General features: G+C 41.7%; 1 protein-coding gene across 2 annotated transcripts in view; it reads right to left on the bottom strand.

Moving 5' to 3' along the window:
* MYOF (myoferlin) overlaps positions 1-18,739 on the bottom strand; it is a 155,763-nt gene that overhangs the window by 78,559 nt on the left and 58,465 nt on the right. For both annotated transcript variants that reach the window (XM_079900916.1, XM_079900917.1), the window contains exons 8-19: positions 18,355-18,417; positions 18,219-18,269; positions 16,686-16,716; positions 16,097-16,212; positions 15,320-15,446; positions 13,306-13,409; positions 11,331-11,399; positions 11,186-11,229; positions 8,313-8,395; positions 6,149-6,187; positions 3,968-4,092; positions 2,766-2,882 (exon numbers count right to left, since the gene is read on the bottom strand). In XM_079900916.1, coding sequence (XP_079757042.1) covers positions 2,766-2,882; positions 3,968-4,092; positions 6,149-6,187; positions 8,313-8,395; positions 11,186-11,229; positions 11,331-11,399; positions 13,306-13,409; positions 15,320-15,446; positions 16,097-16,212; positions 16,686-16,716; positions 18,219-18,269; positions 18,355-18,417 — 969 coding nt within the window. The remainder of the gene's footprint in view (positions 1-2,765; positions 2,883-3,967; positions 4,093-6,148; positions 6,188-8,312; positions 8,396-11,185; positions 11,230-11,330; positions 11,400-13,305; positions 13,410-15,319; positions 15,447-16,096; positions 16,213-16,685; positions 16,717-18,218; positions 18,270-18,354; positions 18,418-18,739) is intronic.

Raw genomic sequence — 18,739 nt, 5'->3', positions numbered from 1 at the left:
CTCTCAGCAGCTGCACAAATCTGCTCATCTCACTCTCTTCCTGGACTCCTGGTTGCTTGAACTGTGGGTTTACCCTTGGCATCTCAGCTCCTTTCCTGCTTTTTAACTTTGTTGGGGTTTTGGTTTATATAATTCATTTCTGTTTGTTTTTATTACATTTGTGACACAAACCATTCTGGGTTTAATTATTTGGAGCAAAGAAAACTAATTCAGTTTTGTATTTCAGTTTTAAAAAGCTATTCTTTCATATTGTTGACATATACCGTGGGCAGTAAATATCATTGGTTCTTTGTTTCTGTATTTTGCTTTTATTTTAATTAACTTTACGACATAAGCTTCTTTACCTGTATGTGTTTAATTATTTGGAGTAAAGAAAACTAATTTGGTTTTGCATTCTAGTAGCTAAAGAGCTTTTCCTTTACACTTTGCTGGGCTTCTTCCTTTCCCTTCCCCTTCTCCACTCTATTATTAATGTTTAGAGCAAAGAGAAGGGTCGTGGCCTTAAATTGTGTTCTGATGATGGAACAAGGAGGCAATGCGATTGCTGAGAAACCACAACATTTCTGCCTAACCGCAATTCCAACTGAATCTTCAAGAGCCATCGGTAACTACTCAAGGCCAGAACGACCCATGCGTTTCCATGGAGGCCTTTGGGTGGTTTCTAGCCGTTCTCTGGCATGATCCTGGCAGTAAATAGTACGTAAGCTACTCCCCCTCTCCCCCTACCTGTTCCTCTTTTCCCTTTTTCTTAACTTGTTCTTAAGATCTATTATGATTCCTGGACTTCAGAGGTGATGGTGCTGTGGAGTGGATAGACTCAGGCCAGGACCCTGCTGACTGGACGAACCTGTTGCTTTTGACTCAGTGTCTCTTTAACAAGTAAAAAACAAACCAATATTCATTTACACTGCATGGTCCCACAACATGAACCCTTCTTGGAATGCAGGGTAAGTAAGGGGAGGGCAGCAGCCTGAGGAAGCCTTTTGGGCAGGGGAGAGGGGTAGGTTGGGGTGGGGGAACCTGCAAGGAGAGGCCATAGGCAGGGGGGCATCAGTTAGCTGGCAAACAATTCAGATTTCTGGAACATGTAAGGACCAACCCAGGATTCTTAGAAATAGCTGGAGAAGAGGTGGTATGTATGTGTCTATATATAAAATAAGGGAGTATTATTCAGCCACAAGAAAGAAGGAAATCCTCTATTTGCCCGACAACACGGATGGACCTGGAGGGCCTTATGCTAAGTGAGATAAGTCAGACTGAGAAAGATAAATACTGTGTTATATCACATATATGTGGAATCTAAAAAAGTTGAATTCATAGAAGCAGAAAGTAGAATGGTCATTACTAGGGGTTGGGGGAATTGAGGAGATGCTGGTCAAAGGGTACAGACTTGCAGTTAGAAGATGAGTAAGTTCTGGAAATCTAATGCACATCACTGTGCTCACAGTCCATAATACTGTATTATATATCAATACTTTAAAGTTGCTAAGAGACTAGATCTTAAAAGTTCTCACCACGCAACGTGGTAGTTCTGTGACATGACAGAAGTGTTAGCTAACAGTAGGGTGGTATTCATACTGCAATATATAAATGCACCAAATCCACACACTGTACACCTTAAATTTACACAATGTTATATGTCACATGTCAATTTTTTTAAAGTTCAAAAGTAAAATAAACTATCATGATCTATCAAAAAGAAAAAACGGTCATAATAATGGTATAGGATGTGCCAGAAACAATTCAGTGAGCAGCAGAGACGAGGTTAATTTAATGTCGGGCTGTCCGTCACACACAACACACGCTAACGAATCTACTGCAGATGTCAATTAACTGACAAGGGAGAAAATTAAGCACTTAACTGTTTCATGATAAGAATATTCTTTTTTTTGTATTTATTGCCTTGAATTAATTATACTGACATTTGAATTTACTAGGAAAACACTACATCTGTGGCTCTTTGCCATAAGAATCATGGATGTTATGCATAAGTTGTCTCCATAGTGGGGAAAGAGCTGATTTTAAAAAAAGAAAAAGAAACAAGGACCCACTGTATAGCACAGGGAACTATACTCAGTATTTTGTAATAACCTATGAGGGAAAAGAATCCGAAAAAGAATATATATATATGTATGTGTATGTATATATATATAACTGAATAACTGTGCTGTACACCTGAAAACTAGCATGACATTGTAAATCAACCATACTTCAATAAAAATTTTAAAAAATAAAGAAAGAACAAGAAATAGTTGGTAAGGTGAACTCGGAAGACTTCCTGTCTTCGAGGAGGAGTGGCGTCTCAGAGCTGCTGTAACGTGGGCATTAATATAAACACGTCCTCACATGCTGGGAAGCCTGAGACAAGGCAATTACTTCTGAAAATGGAAGTGACTAGTGGTGGCTGCTATATCATTTGGAACGGCTCTTGTGGCCTCCTCCCCACGACACACCCAAGCCCAGTTAGCAAACAGGCCATTCAATTTGGGGGTATCACTGCTCTTGCTGGTTTTCAGTAGGGTAGTAACATCTCAAAGATAAAGCAAGTCTCATCACCCCCATAGGGCTGTGGTAGATAGACCAAGAGGGTGTGGAGCGGCACTTGCTATGACTCCTGTCTCTCCACCTCTGCCACAGCCGACCCTTCAGTCCCTGGATGCCCCCTTCAGGCCTGCTGGCTCAGGCAGGCCAGCACTAACCATCCCACCTCCAACCCTCTGTAACACCCTTTCCATACCACACACAGTCCACACTCCAACATTTACCTCAACAACCAGCAGGTCATCATTTGAAATGGGCTCAAGCTTTTTATCTGGGGGTGTCTTTTCAAGTAAAGTGCTTAATTCAACCAAGATTCTGCCTCTGTAGGCTACTCCTTCCCCCTGAAAGGCAACAGCACAGGATTATTCTTCTAGGCACGAACAACAGTGAAAAGATCTGTCCCTCTATTTGGGCTCATCCAGCTACAACTTTAAGTTTCTCCTTCCCAAAATGAATCAGTCAGCAACTCTCTCAGCTGGTCTTTGGTATCTGAAAGAAGAGCCAACGACTTCAGGAAGGATCCCAAAGAGAGCCGGAGCCGAAAGGGACCTTAGTCACGGCTGGTGTCAGGGGCTTTCGAGTCATGCTCGGATCCAGAAAGGGTTCCCAGATGCTGGGGTGGGAGTGGAAGGGGCTCTACGTCTCCCTCACCCAACTTCAGCTCTGCATTTATCTGCATTAACTTTGCTCCTTTCCTCAGAAAAGGGAGGCTGCCATGTTGGCAACCAGGGCAAGTCTCAGAGTAGCCAGGAAATAAAAGAGGAAGATGTTCTGGGTGCGGCTCAGTGTGAGTATTAATTGTGGCTACTCCTCCCAATATACCAAGCAGTGTTGGCAACAGAACACTCTGCAGAGGAAGTGAAAGCTTCCACCTCCACCCCCACCCCCACCCCCAGGGGTTTCTCTCTACCCTCGCTCTTTTCGTGGGCTTTGGGAGCTAACTAACTGACAGTACTTGGGCTTCTAATGTGGTGGAACGACCACTTCCCATCTCTGGGCCTCCATGTCCTTGTCTATAAAATGACGAGGTTGGATCGGATCAGGGATAGCAATGTCAAGCATGTCACCTCCAGTCTTTTGGCAAATTCCTAGAACATGGCATTGAATGGAATTCTGAGGTAGCACATTTGCTTTTTGGAAAGAGCCAACATTGATTACCGACATCCGCCTTAAGTCTAGGCTGGGGGAATGGCCATGCTATGCATCTGCAATTGCCACATTAGATGATCTCCAGGATCCTTTCCTATTCTTGCATTCTAGGACTTGAGGGGCATGAGACTTCCATCCTTCAACAGTTGATCAGTCATCTGGTGGGTCTCTGGGGGTGGGGGGGTGTCCCCTAAATGAGACTTGATTAATAACCATTAGAAGAAGGAATCGCATTAATCGGTGCTCATTAATAACAAACCTTCATTGAAGAACTAACCTTTCCAGTATTTAGCTCATCATAGGGATCTGGGAATCCCGTGTACTCTCTGGGGCTTCCATAAAGGTTCAGATAACAAGGTCCAAACGTTGGAACAAAGCCCACCTCTGTTTCTCCTGTATTTGCTGAGAGATAACATCATCATTAGTATTTTAGGCTTTTAACACTCAATCGGTTGAAATAAATATTAGTTATTAGTTAGCTGGGTGAGACTGTTTTCCTCCATTTTGTGAGTTAGTTGTATTAGTGCAAATTGTAAACACTTGTGAGAACTGCCATATTTCCCTTATCTTATTGCTATAAAACATTAAATAAAAAACATTTTCGGGGGGAGTTCAGGTAAATTTATGTTATTCTTACAAAAAGATGATGCTATTCAAATGAAAGAATAAGAAGTTGATCTTCACATTTTTTGCAAGTTTATAATTGGCACTGTAGTAAACATGTCATTGGCAACTGGGGTAACGATTATAATTGTTTTGGGAAGTCATTTAAATGATGTATATCAGATTAATTTTATTTGTTCTCCAAAAACATCATTTAGTCTCAAGTAGTTAGTATAAATCTGGCAGATGATTTTTAAAATACAAGACATTAAAAATTTTTACATATAGCAATGAACTGTCTGCCTACGGTTATGACCGTATGATATTCATAAGCAATGTAAAGTCTCCATTCATGACATTCTATCTCTGATGAGGGTCCAATATGCTCCGTATTTCTGCTACCTGGTCTTAGCAAGAGCTACTCCCCAAGGAGGGGCACTGCAGGCAATGTAAGCAAATAGCGTTGTCAAAGAGAGACTGCAGGTGAAGATGGGGATGTATAATAGGAGCTGCCTCCAGCCATCTGAATGGCTCCCATATGGAGGAGGGATGGACTTGCTTCCAAAAGCAGGGGAAGGACCGCTGTTGGGAGCTACAAGGAAGCCAGCTTTGGTTCACTCAAAGTAAGGAAGATCTTTCTATGAATTAGTGGTGTCAAACAATGGGACAGACTGCACTGGGGACAGAGGAAATGTTAAGGCCAAGACTTCAGCCTATCTTTCAGGATATGGTCAAAACGATTCCTTTATGGATGAGAAGTTGACCAGATGACGTCTATGGCCCTTTTCCAGCTCTGTGCTTAAAACTAGGGCGGAAAGATAAATGTGAAGTAGCAGGTGAGCAGAATGCCGATTAATAAACAGTTGAGCAAACTATATACACGTGTAGTTTGCAATCTTTTCCACCTTTCTGAGGCTCCTTTGCATTTTGAACTTCTATTATCATTTTATATTTTAATTTTTGACCCTTAAATAGCTGCTCATCTCTGTGACTACACTATAAATTCCTTTGGTAGGTGGGGTAAGATTCAAGCATGTTTTATTCTGACTCCCTAAGCACCCAGTCCTTGTTCTGTCTTGGAGTACTACAACATAAATATTTTTTGATTGGTTAAACAAATGAATGAAGGAGTGAAGTGTGACCAAATCTGCCAAGTTTGTTACAAACCTAAGGACTACTTAATATTCACATAAAGTCTGATTATAAGATAATGAGATTGATTTTTAAAAACAAATGAGTCATTGTGCCAATAACATAAAGGCACATGATAAAACCTTAATTTTGCACAGTTTGCAAACTTTCTTACATGCAGTATCTCTTTTCCCTCTCACTACAACCTTGGGTGGTTAGCATGGCAGGGATTATCATGTTTATTTGAAAGAAAACAAATGTCTCTAAATCACAAAGTCTTCATCTATTAGGGTAACAACATCTGCCCTGACAGGCTTGTAAGGTCAAGTGTGAGAGCACTGAGCAAACTTGCAAAGAATGGCGAGTGCTGTGCAAACCCAAGGACATGTTATGATCCTGAATAGTTGGAAGATTAAGACCATAAACAACAATAACAAAAAAGTGTTATACAATTATTTACAATGAAGCCAGGATGGTATGCATCTAGGTGAAAACACAGGCATGTAGCAAAGCCTGGTTAGCACATTTGTTTAAACTTAGCTTTGCAGGACAACCATACAATACTAATACAAAAATTGCTACTGTAGCAAAACTACTTTTAAGACAGCAAAACGTAAAAAAAAAAAAAAAAAGCTAAAAGCTAAAGGCAATCAATTGATAAGTTCTTAATAAGATAATAGTAAACAGAAAGATCTAGAAGATAGCAAAATTACAAAGCATAAACCTGTATATGATGCAGCCCCAGATCCCGAAGATGAGAAATCTACGTAGTAAAAATATGGTTGGTTAAACAAGAGAAACACGGACTTTATAAAAGAGACAGTGAAAAAGTTAATCAAATCCAATGCTAGGTAAGTGGTTTAGCAACACCAGAAAAATCCCAAATCCAGACTCAAATCACATCACCCTTTTGTAATGTACACAAATGTCACTGGTTAAAAACAAAATGGCTCAAGACTTCTGTGGCACCTGGCAGCACCATCATGCATGAAATAACCCAATCTCGTCAGCCCCAAGGCAGTGAAGCATCAGAGAAGTAGCTTCCCACCATCAAAGGACGCCTGGGGAACTTACCAACATTTCATGATTTTAATAAAACACTTACTTGTCCTGTGTCTAATTTAGTTGGGACTAAGACCAGATAATCCAAGTTAATTTAGCCTAAGGCTGTGTGAGCAAAGGTTTATAGTTTAAGGTACATTCTCTGTTTCTTCCAGGGTGGGGAGGTTGGCGGCTGCCCATTGTTATTTTGAGACCCTGTTACGGACTGTCCGCAGGGCCTGCATGAGAGAAGGCATCAGAGACAGGGGCTGACACTCTTCGTAACTATTCATCTTCACTTGTGCTGGATGTTAACCACCATGTCACTAAGAAAAATGCTTATTCCACTATTTCTTGAATAATTATTTTTAGGTAATTATTTAATGACTTTCTGCTAAATTAAATGAATTTAAGTAATTTTTACCCTCCCTCCCATATAGTTATAGCATGATTTTAATTACTCCATTGGTTGCCTTTAACCAATAAATTTAATCTAGTCTTTAACCAATTTTTTATCTAACCAATGATTTAATCTAACCTTTATATCTGCATCCCTCACTTGATAAAAAGAGGCTAATAGCATGCCTACCCTTCCCTACCTCTCCCCTTCCTTTTTTCACTTCTAAGCTCTATCTTCTGTACTTTTACATTGTAAGAGGTGATGACATTCACGTTCTGTTTAGAGCCTTGACTACAGGTTTAACAAAAAAATTTTTTAAACAATTAATAGTGTTCACATTATAACAACACATTATATTAAGTATTGTTCTCTGCAGAGAAAAGGAGAGTTGTAATTCCATTCCTTTGTACAGGTCCAGCAGCATGGTCCCCTATGCCACTTAGCAGAGAATGTTTAGATGGAATCTCTTTCTCACCTTCTATCATTTGCTTAAAATAATGCTACACCTGACTTTATATTTGGACTATTATCTTCTTGGTTCAGCTCTTTATTTTTCTTGGAATTTCTAATGCCTTTTTTTTTTTCCTTCTTCTTGAGAGAGGAAATCTATATCTTCTTCATCAAATCTCTATGATGTTCCAGGTTCTTGGTCATACTATCTATTGCTTGGCTTACAGAATCTTTTTAAAAACATATAAAGTCCTCTCTTAAACAAGATAAGGATGAGAGGACCCTTAGGTTTCCTAAAACAAAATTCTGTCTCAAATTCTCTCACTTTACTCAATGTGTTTAATCTACTGGTATTTACAAGAATTTTATTTTGGTAACAGACAATAAGCTGCTCGTATTATTAATGTGTTAACACTAAATTTTTTCTTACCGTCTTAATTTATCTCCTTCATTCCCTATTACAATTTCAGACCATAATGCCAAGTATAGGCAATTAGTTCTCAGTATGAAAAACAACAAAAGGTATATTGGTTATCAATGCTTGTTAGCATAAAAGGCATAAAAACAAAATGCACATTATCCGGAGTGGACAGTACATGGTTCAGTGCCATTTGACCTTGTTCCTGCCAAGGAAGTCAGTAAAGAAGGGAACATTATTTTATATTTGGGTGGACTGGTGTCAATGCCACTCTTAAAAACAAAAGGTACCCTCCGTATTGACGCTCAAAAATTTGTAAAGCAGGTACTGGGAAAGAGTTTTTGGATTGAAGCATGAAAGCAAAAATTTTTTTAACTCAGATAATTGAGGGTTACCTCAATTATTAATTACTAATCAATTGTTTTGCTGGCCACCATCAAAACATCACTGAAATGGTTCACCAGGTGCATCACATTTGGCTTCTCAGAAACCAAGTCCATTGCCAGGGGGCTACCCCAGTTCATCCCTTCTCCAGAAGTTCTCCGCCCTGTCTCGTTCCTGCTCTGCTGTGTGACTCACCTTCCACTTCCCCACCAGAGGCAGCAATTTTAGAGAGGTGCAGATATGTTGTCCCAATGACATCGTTTTTGGTAATACGGTCCCTGTGTATAAAAGAACAGGTTAAGACCTCCACCTATGAAGACGTATCTTCGTTTCAACAGTAATAAGAGAGAGCTGGAAAAGACGCTAGACCTCAGAAATCTTCCTGTCCAGTGGGCCTCAAGCTTTACCGTACTTTAAAACCACTTGGAAACCACCACCACTCCCCACCCCTGCATCCCATACCACCTCTCATCTCCTTGTCTCAAATTCTCTCACTTTACTCAGTAAAGTGAGGCTTTATTGAGTCTTACTTTTGAGACCATTCTGATGCAAATGGTCCCCCAAGCACCCTCTGAGAAAGACTGATCTAGTCGGACAACTCATTTCAGTTACGGAAACTGAGATTTGTACAGAGGTCAAGGGATTTGCCTATGGCCACACTCAGTACCATCGTCATAAAGTGAATGGGTCAGCTGCAGGCACGTAACATGATGAGGGTAATAAAAATCTCATTACAGGGGCTTCCCTGGTGGCGCAGTGGTTGGGGGTCCGCCTGCCGATGCAGGGGACACGGGTTTGTGCCCCGGTCTGGGAGGATCCCACGTGCCGCGGAGCGGCTGGGCCCGTAAGCGATGGCCGCTGGGCCTGCGCGTCCGGAGCCTGTGCTCCGCAACGGGAGAGGCCGCAACAGTGAGAGGCCCGCGAACCAACACCTCCCCCCCCAAAAAAAATCTCATTACATAGAATAAGTGCATGTATCTTATTTTATCATGTTCATACTGGCTACTATGACGGTTTAACAACGACAGTGGGCTATTTCTAAGGGTGCTTCATAGGGAAAAAAATTCCCTTTCAATTCAAACATTTCTTGAACATCTACTGTGTGATAGATGCTATTTTTCTACTTTATTTGCTTGCCTATAACCTAAATCTTATCTATATCGTTGGGATAAGTTTGCCCACTACAAGTACCTACAACTGTGTATATTTCTGTGAGTATCTTAGAGAGCCTGTGAGCCTAACATGAAATGGTCTATAGCTGGGCACACAGTACATGTAACACACAAGGTTTATATTGATAACATCCTCTGTTTAATTCCTTCTCTTCTTTATTCCATCTAGTGTCACACCCACTCTAAAGTTTAGGACCCCATGCGGGGGAAGAAAGTTGCATTCAGTATTTTGAGGTAAAGCTTATACTATATTATTATGTATATTATAGTAATATTATATGTTATATAAAATATTATACATTATATAGTATAATATTAGGTTATAGAAAGTGACTAATTAAACACAGTATACAGGAGAAAAAATTATTTTTAGGTATTAAGCCACATGCGTGGGCCTTGCATCCTGTCTGTCCGTCCAGAAGAGTCTGGACTACATTTAAAGAATCCTTAGCTTTCCCTCAGTTGTGTAAATACCCTACAGGGTATGTAACCAAAGATCTGGATCCAAGGATTCCCCCAGATAAACAGGGTCTCTCTGCACACCCTAGGCTACTATTGCTTTGGAGAGGGCAGACTAGGTCAGGGAAAAACCCCACCATTTGTTGTGACCACGGGCAACTCTGGGATGGCTCTGCTAGCAATCAGCCCACTGCAGAGTCTGTAGGCCAGAGCGGTTACCTGATCTATGTAGGGTCCAAGCCCACACTCCTGACAGTTCCTGAGGCCCCTGGAGCACCTTCAGAGTGTCGACTAGGGGTCCCAAGTAACTCAAAATGAGCTCACACTCATCGGAAGGGGCATTTTGGCCTCAGGCCTCTTCACAACCCTCAACGAACTGTGATGTAGTTACTGAATAAAGAAAGCCTTCTCCCCTCTTCCCAAAGTGCCTTGTTGCCATAGTGCCAAGAGGGTACGAACATGAAAGTCAAATACATTTAGCCAAAGGAAAAACTAGGGCCAGACAGGATAGGGACCCAACTGGGTCTCTAACTATCTGTGTGACTGTGGGTAAGTCACCTGACTTCTCTGAGCCTCAGAGTCTTTGTCTGTAAAATGAATTAATCATAGTCTCTATTCCATAGGGTTACTCTAAAGACTAAATGGAATAATGTAGGGAAGGCAAGAGGCACAGCACCTGGCACTTAGCAGTGCTCAAAACACAGCAGCTAACATCATAATAAACATGATGATGATGATGATGATGATGATGATGATGATGATGATGATGATGATGATGATGGTGGTGGTGGTGGTGGTGGTGGTGGTGGTGGTGATGGTGGTGGTGGTGGTGGTGGTGATAATGATGCCGGTGCCAATGATGATGCTATTTACCATTTCTACTCTCAGGGAGCTAAGGGCTGTCGATTGAATGCCTCATCCAACTAGAACATACCCACGAATGGCCTCATTATGGCCAATAATTGCTAGGATGCTGGTCTAGTACAAAGTCCATCAAAAAATTTCAACGAATTTTCTTTGCACTCAAACAGGGAGCTCTGTCTACTTTCCTTTCTAACAATAACAAAGAATAGCTCTCAGAATGTTTTGGTGATTCTTCCCAAGAAATAGTTTACTCCATTTCTGAAGTCTATTTTGGACAGCCTAATGGTATGTAAAGCCTTCATTTCTTATCTCGATTTCTTGTCTTATATTCAGATCATTTTTCCTTCCTTTTGTTTATGAGCAGTTGAACCAAGATATCCAAAGCTTTTCTGTAACAGCCACTATTATTATTTTTAAAGAAAACACCCAATTCCAGGAGCAGTGTACCCTTTCCCTCTGAAAGAAAAAGCAAATGTCCCTAAAAATAAGTTAGACCATCTGAAGTAATATTTCTCAATATCCAAATATTTAATTCTTTAATTTTGAATTAGACACAAGTCCTTTTTAACTCACCAGTCATATATTGTTAGTTTTATTTTTTCACACACTGAAGGAAACTGTTAAAGAGAAACAGAAAAAAAAAAAGTAGTTATTTCTCAACTTATTCAGTAACAATTAAAGTATTCTTACTTTTTTCTAAAAGAAAAGAAAGTCAAACCTTGATCTGAAGATTGACGACTTGATTCCACTCAGGGTTTGCATTTTTCTCAATTATATTTGTGCAAACCTGTAAAAGTATCAAAACAAAACAGTAGGTATTCAAGTTTCTAATTTCGAAAAGTTTACAATATATGCATACTGGATTATGACTCTAGCAGTTTACTTATAAGTTATAGACTTGGTATCCTTGTTAAAGTTTATTTTTCTTGATAAAAATTTGGTAAATTATGACACGGGTTTAACATTGATCTTTGCTTCTTCTATGCACAAAAAGCTAGTTTTCAATTGCCAGATTACTAACATTGGATTCGTGTAATGATGCAAGAGTTAACATTTAGTGAGCACTTGTTACATGCTGTCTAATAAGCATCTCTACACTAACACGTCCGAACAGATCTTCTGATCCTGCCCACCAGCCCTTCTCCCTGCTCCCCAAACTGGCTGCTCTTTCCACTGCTGTTCACAAGGGTGTTCAGGCTTGAACCAGAGTCAGCCACAACCCCTCTCTTCCCTTCACATGCCTCATCCAATCCATTAGTAAATGCTGACACGCCTATTGTCATCCCATCTTCCCCTGGATGCCTGCGGCTGGTCCCCATCTGGATCCGCACTTCCTCTCCTGCCTCCTCACTTTCACGTCACTCCTCTGTAGCATCTTCCATCAGCTCCCCAGGTATACTTGCAGTCCTGATTCATATTCTGCCTGCCCCCCTCACCCCACCTCTTTGAGCTCATCTCAGTTTCGTCCCTTGCTCGCTCCACTCCAGTCATGTTGGCATTCTTTTGCTGCAAATGTGTATCCTCCTTGGGGCCTTTACATCTGCTCTTCCTTCTGCCTGGAAGCCCCCCCTCCCCCCCCATATGTCTGCATTATCCAGGCCTCTGCTCAAATGTCACTTCCTCCAAGGTGTCCCACTTGATAACCTCGCTGGATGCGCCTCCAACACCCCACCCATCACTTCTTGTCCGCTGCTTTATTTTCTGCGGAGTACTTAGCACTAACTGAAATTACGCAACTTCTCATTTGCTTGTTTATTGTTGTCCCTTCTGTTACAAAGTAAGCTCCAGGAGTGCAAAGACTGTCTCGCTCACTTCTTTCTCCCCAGCTCGTGGGACAGCATCTGATACTTAGTAGGCTTACACTGTTTAATTCCCGAATTAACTAACTCAACAATCCTATGAGATTATCATCACCCTCACATATAGCTCAGGAAACTGAGACTCAGAGGTTAAGGAATTTGCCTTCACTCCCTATGGACAGGGGTCAAGGCTGAATTTAAATCTGGCCTCATTTAGCTCCAGAACTGAGAACTTTTCTGCCATCTCCCACTGACTCTCCTAGGACATAAGCCAGTCTGTGTGTGTAGTTTGCCAAATCTCACTTTCACATGGCTCAAATTAGAAGATGCTACTTCCTCGTGCCCAGAACTATCCATGGTACATCATTATTCTAAATACTATGGAATCCCACTCTCCAATCTTAGACCATCTCTGTAGGTAAACGTGTAGTTACAGGTGTTCCTACACCAAGAGTCCCCCAGTTTTTTCAGAGGACTAGGATGGGGTTCCCCTGCCTGTCTAGTTTCTGCAGCTCAGTGGAACACGGGTGGTGAGAAACATGACAGGAGTGGGCAGCTGGGTACTGGGGGCTGTCCTCTACCACACTTACCAGGGATCATTATGGTTGGCTAGGGACTTTGCCTAGTGGTAAGATAATGCTTAGACCTGGGAAATCACTTCCACTATTCTAACCTTACAAGACTGAATACTTGGAGTCCTGTATACTTCCCACTCCAAAATAAACCTCTGGAGAAGTCTGGCATGTTCAGACTCAGATAATCTGTGTTTCTGCACAGTGCCCAGCTCATCAGGGGGCTAATTTAACAAAGAATAAGCAAGAAATCACTCCAAGGAAAGCACGGCATTTTAAAAACGTGTTTCTAGAGGCATCTGTATTTAGATCACATACAAACCTTTTTTCCAGCAAAAGAAACTTCTACAAAAGGATCCACTAGGTTCTTCTTATCTGCACTGCCTCCAAATATTTCCTTTACTGTCTGTGAGAAGGCGTCATCCACTGGAAAGCAACATGTCACACAGCAGAAATTAAATGTGATTCTCTTAAAAGAACAGAAATCACTCAGCAAAATTAAAAATTTTCTCCTGTACAGAAAAACAGTTGCAACAAGAATCATTCTCAAAAGTAGCAAGTACCAGTGTTACTGGATTGCAGAAATCCTTTTTGTCTTAGCTGAAAGAGAAACTCAACAGGAGCACCTTGAAAAAGAAATCAATAAATTATTATGTTGAGAATCAATCATTTACTGAGGAAAACAGTAAAATAAAGAAAGTCCATCCAAGTGGGATAAGAGGCAATTCAAAAACTCAGGCCTAGGTTCAATTTGGAAAAGGTTCCTTAGGTCAGCATATAGGCCTCATCTGACTTTTTCTGAGAAATTCAAGGAAATTTGGCATAATCATAAATATTATGTTTAATCAACTACAAACAGCAGGCCTCTGTTTTAACAAACTTAAAAGTGAACAGAGTCCAGCTGAATAGGTCCAAGTAGGCCATATAATGTGAGGTTTAATTTAGTCACTTCATTTAAGATATTTCTGAGATGGTCTAGGGAGGCAGTACAGGGTATTAAACAAGGTGGGGTGGGTTCCCCAGGAAAGTAGCAAAACCTGAAGCGCTCCATGGCCTGTACAGTGGGTGCTGCCTCCTGGGGACTGGGAGAGGGGTCCTACGTCCCAGGGCTCAGCAGGAAGCAGACAGGCCAGGTTAGGCAGAGAGGATGCTTGGTCCTCAGCAAGGACAAAGGAGTAATCGGACTAGCCTCTGTGAATAGAATCACTCTAAGCAATTCTCTTAAATGCATCCAATCTCTTAATATAATAGTGACAGACTTCTAATTATTGGCACTTAACCACCTTTTGCTCAGCCATTTTTAATAATCAGATAGCAAACACATTTATTTGTTTATAAAATTTCAGTTTCACTTGGGATGAAAGGAGTTGGCAGTGCTGACTGCTGACCTCTGTTTGGAATTCTCTAGAATAAGGGGAAGATGGGGAACGCTGAAAAGGGATGGAGATGAATGGGCCAGAGGCTCCAGAATGGGCACGGGTCATGACCAACAGGCTGCCCCATGAACCTGTTTGGGTAGCTTTCAGTGGGACCAAAATGAACGAAAACAACTCCATGAAGGCCTTTTAAAAGAAAGACAGGGACTTCCCTGGTGGCACAGTGGTTAAGAATCCGCCTGCTCAGGTGCTTTGTGACCACTTAGAGGGGTGGGATAGGGAGGGAGACGCAAGAGGAAGGAGATATGGGGACATATGTATATGTATAGCTGATTCACTTTGTTATAAAGCAGAAACTAACACACCATTGTAAAGCAATTATACTCCAATAAAGATGTTAAAAAAAAAAAAAAGAATCCACCTGCTAATGCAGGAGACACAGGTTCGAGCCCTGGTCCAGGAAGATCCCACATGCTGCGGAGCAACTAAGCCCGTGCACCACAACTACTGAGCCTGCACTCTAGAGCCCGTGAGCCACAACTACTGAGCCCACGCACTGCAACTACGGAGCCCACGCACCTAGAGCCCGTGCTCCGCGACAAGAGAAGCCACCACAATGAGAAGCCTGCGCACCACAACGAAGAGTAGCCCCCGCTCGCCACAACTGGAGAAAGCCCACGCGCAGCAACGAAGACCCAACACAGCCAAAAATATATAAAATTAAAAAAAAAAAAGAACGGAGGCCTACTGTAGTCAGGAATTTATTACCCTAAACTACCGCTAAGAAAGGCAATTAGCATATGCTTCAGTTAATGTCTCCTTCAAAAAAATCTTTAAAAATATAAGAAGAAGAAGAAAGCCATACAGCGGGAACACCGATCACTATTCAAAGTATGATTTTAACACATCTAATCACGCAGATAACTGACAATCCTGGGGCAGAATTAAATCGATACGTACTCTGGGGGATGTCCTCTGCTCTGTAGATCTTCAGCAGGAAGGTCACCCATCGGAGGGCGATGCCAGCAGGGAGTAACAAGTTACTCTCCACGTCATCACTGTCATTACCACGATCTTGTATCTCAGGCTATTGGGGACACAAGATGACAAATTATAGACAGAGGAAAGCAGAACTTGAAGAAGCCAAATTGGTGCTTATAAAATAAAACCAATCAGAACTGTTTTCGTTAGGATTTCCTGTGTTTTGGGCTTAAGAGTTCAGCACCAATTCAACCTCAAAACTGCTCTACAAAATCAATGCTCATGTTTCTTTGATCAATACACTACAAGAAAATAATGTCCTTTTGTAATCTTCTGAGCACTAAATAGTAGAGAAAGAGAGAAAGAGATATAGCTCCTGAAGTTCTTCTCATTTCTTTCTGGCCACTGGCTTGCTGCCCAATTTTCTAGAATAACAACTGTCCCCTTAGGTAGCGATGCCTGATTGTGCAAGGGAGCCTTGCTCTGTAGATGCAGTGCTTCGGGGAAGTCTTAAAAACACACGTATCTTTACTGAATGAAAAACCCACTCAGACACCAGGAAGGAGCCTAAGTGAGCTGGAATAATAATTCTGTCATGAAGAAAAGAACAACTACTGGAAAATTGTAGGAACTGGAGGGTTGGAATTACTGATTGAAAGCTGGGCTCCATTTCACAACTACTGGTGCCCACTGGCTTAACTCCTAGCCCTCTTTTTTAGTGAAAAAAATGTAGAGGGTAGAGAATTTGGGGCTCACAGGAGGCTCATCTCCGGTTCCCAGGACCAACATGCTGACTTTCATGTAGCCTTTAGCACCCGAGCTGGTATCTTCAGGGTCACTGAGGAGAAGCCATTTTCTCATGACAGCATGACCTAAAATAAAGAAGGCGTAAAAGGACTGGGATACTCTAAAGAGAAGCTGACAGGTCTGTGATTTCATCTGTGCTAAGACAAACAAGCATGTCCTCCAATGTGTCTTCATTATATGCCAAATTCCCCAGCTGAGACTCTGTATTAATGTCCTCTGCTTTGCCCTAACTCCCCACCCACGTCCTGCCCTGGTGTGACTTAAACAAGACTCTAAGCTCTATTCACTGGTTTTATAAGTTGATTTTGAAAAGGTTAAAATACCCTCAACAAAAGAGAGAAATTATCTATTCGTTACTATTTGGATGATTACCACTAAAAATAAACAAAAGCCATCCGTGCTAAACTGCTACTACCATAATTCCCACTAAGTATCCTTTCCTCTTCTCAATCAAGAAAAACATTTTTTTGATTCTCCTTGATCCCTCAAATTTTCTAGATTCTCAGAGTCTTCAAGTTCATGGGAGAACATTACTTACCAGGTTCATCATAAATGAATCCGACATCAATCTGGGGAAAAAATAATGTAAAGTAGTTCAAACAGATTTTAAAATCAGTTTTGTCACTTCTAGAAACCATCGTTATTACACTTAAAAATAAGGCTTTTGACTAGACAAACTTCTTTGAGATCCAACATTTCCATCTTACCCTCTCTGTATACCCAATGCCTGGCCTGATGTGTGACACACAGAAGGCTCTCAATCCATCATTTTGAATGAATGAGCTAGTCTTACAGCTGGAACAGACATGGTGGCCAACGTGTCCTGGTTTGCTTGAGACTTTTCCAGTAGCACAGAAAGTCTCACATTCTGTGGAACCTCTCAGTCTCAGGCAAACCTGGACTTTGGTGACCCTATGGGAAGTCACCTATCCAGTATTCCTCCTCCTTTTTCTCCAATGATTAATGCTATTGCTAATACTAATATACCCACTGATTGGGCACTTCAGTATGCCAAGTGCTGTGCTAGGTGCTTTATATATCCTATCTCACATAGTCTTCACAATGATCCCATTTTACAGATGAAGAAACTAAGGATCACACAGGTTGACATGTGGCTAGTTGGTGGCAGACAGTGTATGAACACAGGTCTGCCAGACCCAGATCATCTTCTAGGACTTCTAATGACCGGGAGCTCCTTCCTTCAAGAAGCAGCCCAGGGCTTCCCTGGTGGCGCAGTGGTTAAGAATCCGCCTGCCAGTGCAGGGGACACAGGTTCAAGCCCTGAGCCGGGAAGATCCTACATGCTGCGGAGCAACTAAGCTTGTGCGCCACAGCTACTGAGCCCATGCGCTTAGAGCCTGTCCTCTGCAACAAGAGAAGCCACCACAATAAGAAGACCGTGTACCACAATGAAGAGTAGCCCCTGCTTGCCACAACTAGAGGAAGCCTGCACACAGCAACGAAGACCCAATGCAGCCAAAAATAAATAAATAAAATAAATTAAAATAAATTAAAAAAAAAAAGAAGCAGCCCATTCCACGTAGAATTGCTGAGAAGGCACCAACCAAGTCTTTGTCGTTAACTGCAATGTGAGTTACTTGGAAAAGCATCTTGATTCTCCTCCCTGGTTTGGCTTGCCTTTCATACTCCAGGTTTACAGTAACTGGCTTTGTAGATAGAGCTCTGGGCCACTGGCTAGTGGAGCTGGGTAATGGGCTTCTTGCCACAGTCAAGCACCCTTCCCTTTGTAGCAGTTCACTGGCTTCCATCCACAGCAGGAACTCTCTGAAGGGCCCTGGTGTGCCAGTTTCTGGGCATCTTGCTTTAGGACACTGGTAAGTGCTGTACTTTGGAAGTTGACTAGACCCAGGTCAGAGGACACTCAACTAGCTTCTAGCGCCCAAGGCATTCATGTCCAGCCTTCAACAACAATCATAGCATCAATGCCTTACACATAACCTTAAGATGTCACCAAGATGGGCATCCTGAGACCTGGCCGGGAATCAGATTCCTCATTATGAAAGTGCCCATCTCTGATGTAAGTTGAATGAAACAGACAGTTGACACCCACCTTAAATTCCCCCATCAGACAATCTGCCCGCAGAGAATGGGAATTATAAACCTGGAAGAAAGGAGAGCAGTGGAAAGATTATCGGCTTCATCCGGCAGTTAGTGAGCGCTACCCTCCTACTCTGTGGACCCCTTACCCGAATGCTGATGACCTCATCCATCAATTCAGAAGGAGTCAGGTGGACATTGTAGAAAAATAACTGTCGAAACGAGAGAAAAATGTTTGAATGTCAGCAGGGGTAGTCTAAGGTTTAGTGGGATCTGATGCTACAATTTGGGGGGAGACCTTCCTAAAAAACTACAAGACACAACCCCAAATTAGGTGTGACCACGTGAACCCACTGAAGGACCTTGGAAAAGGCCCTCAGGTTAAGTGTCATGAGCTTCACCTTAAACTCTGCAGGTCAGAAAAAGGAAAAAAAGTTAAGTAACAACTGTAGTGTTTTTTTAACTAAATAAAATTGTTCATTTGGGACCAGATATCTACTAGGTAACTAAAGATCTAAGGCAGGGACTTCCTAG

Source organism: Stenella coeruleoalba (assembly GCF_951394435.1).
Source record: "Stenella coeruleoalba genome assembly, chromosome: 16".
In the NCBI taxonomy this organism is placed as follows: Eukaryota; Metazoa; Chordata; class Mammalia; order Artiodactyla; family Delphinidae; genus Stenella; species Stenella coeruleoalba.
The sequence above is the reverse complement of the archived record's forward strand: the minus strand, read 5'-3'. Positions and strand labels throughout refer to the sequence as shown.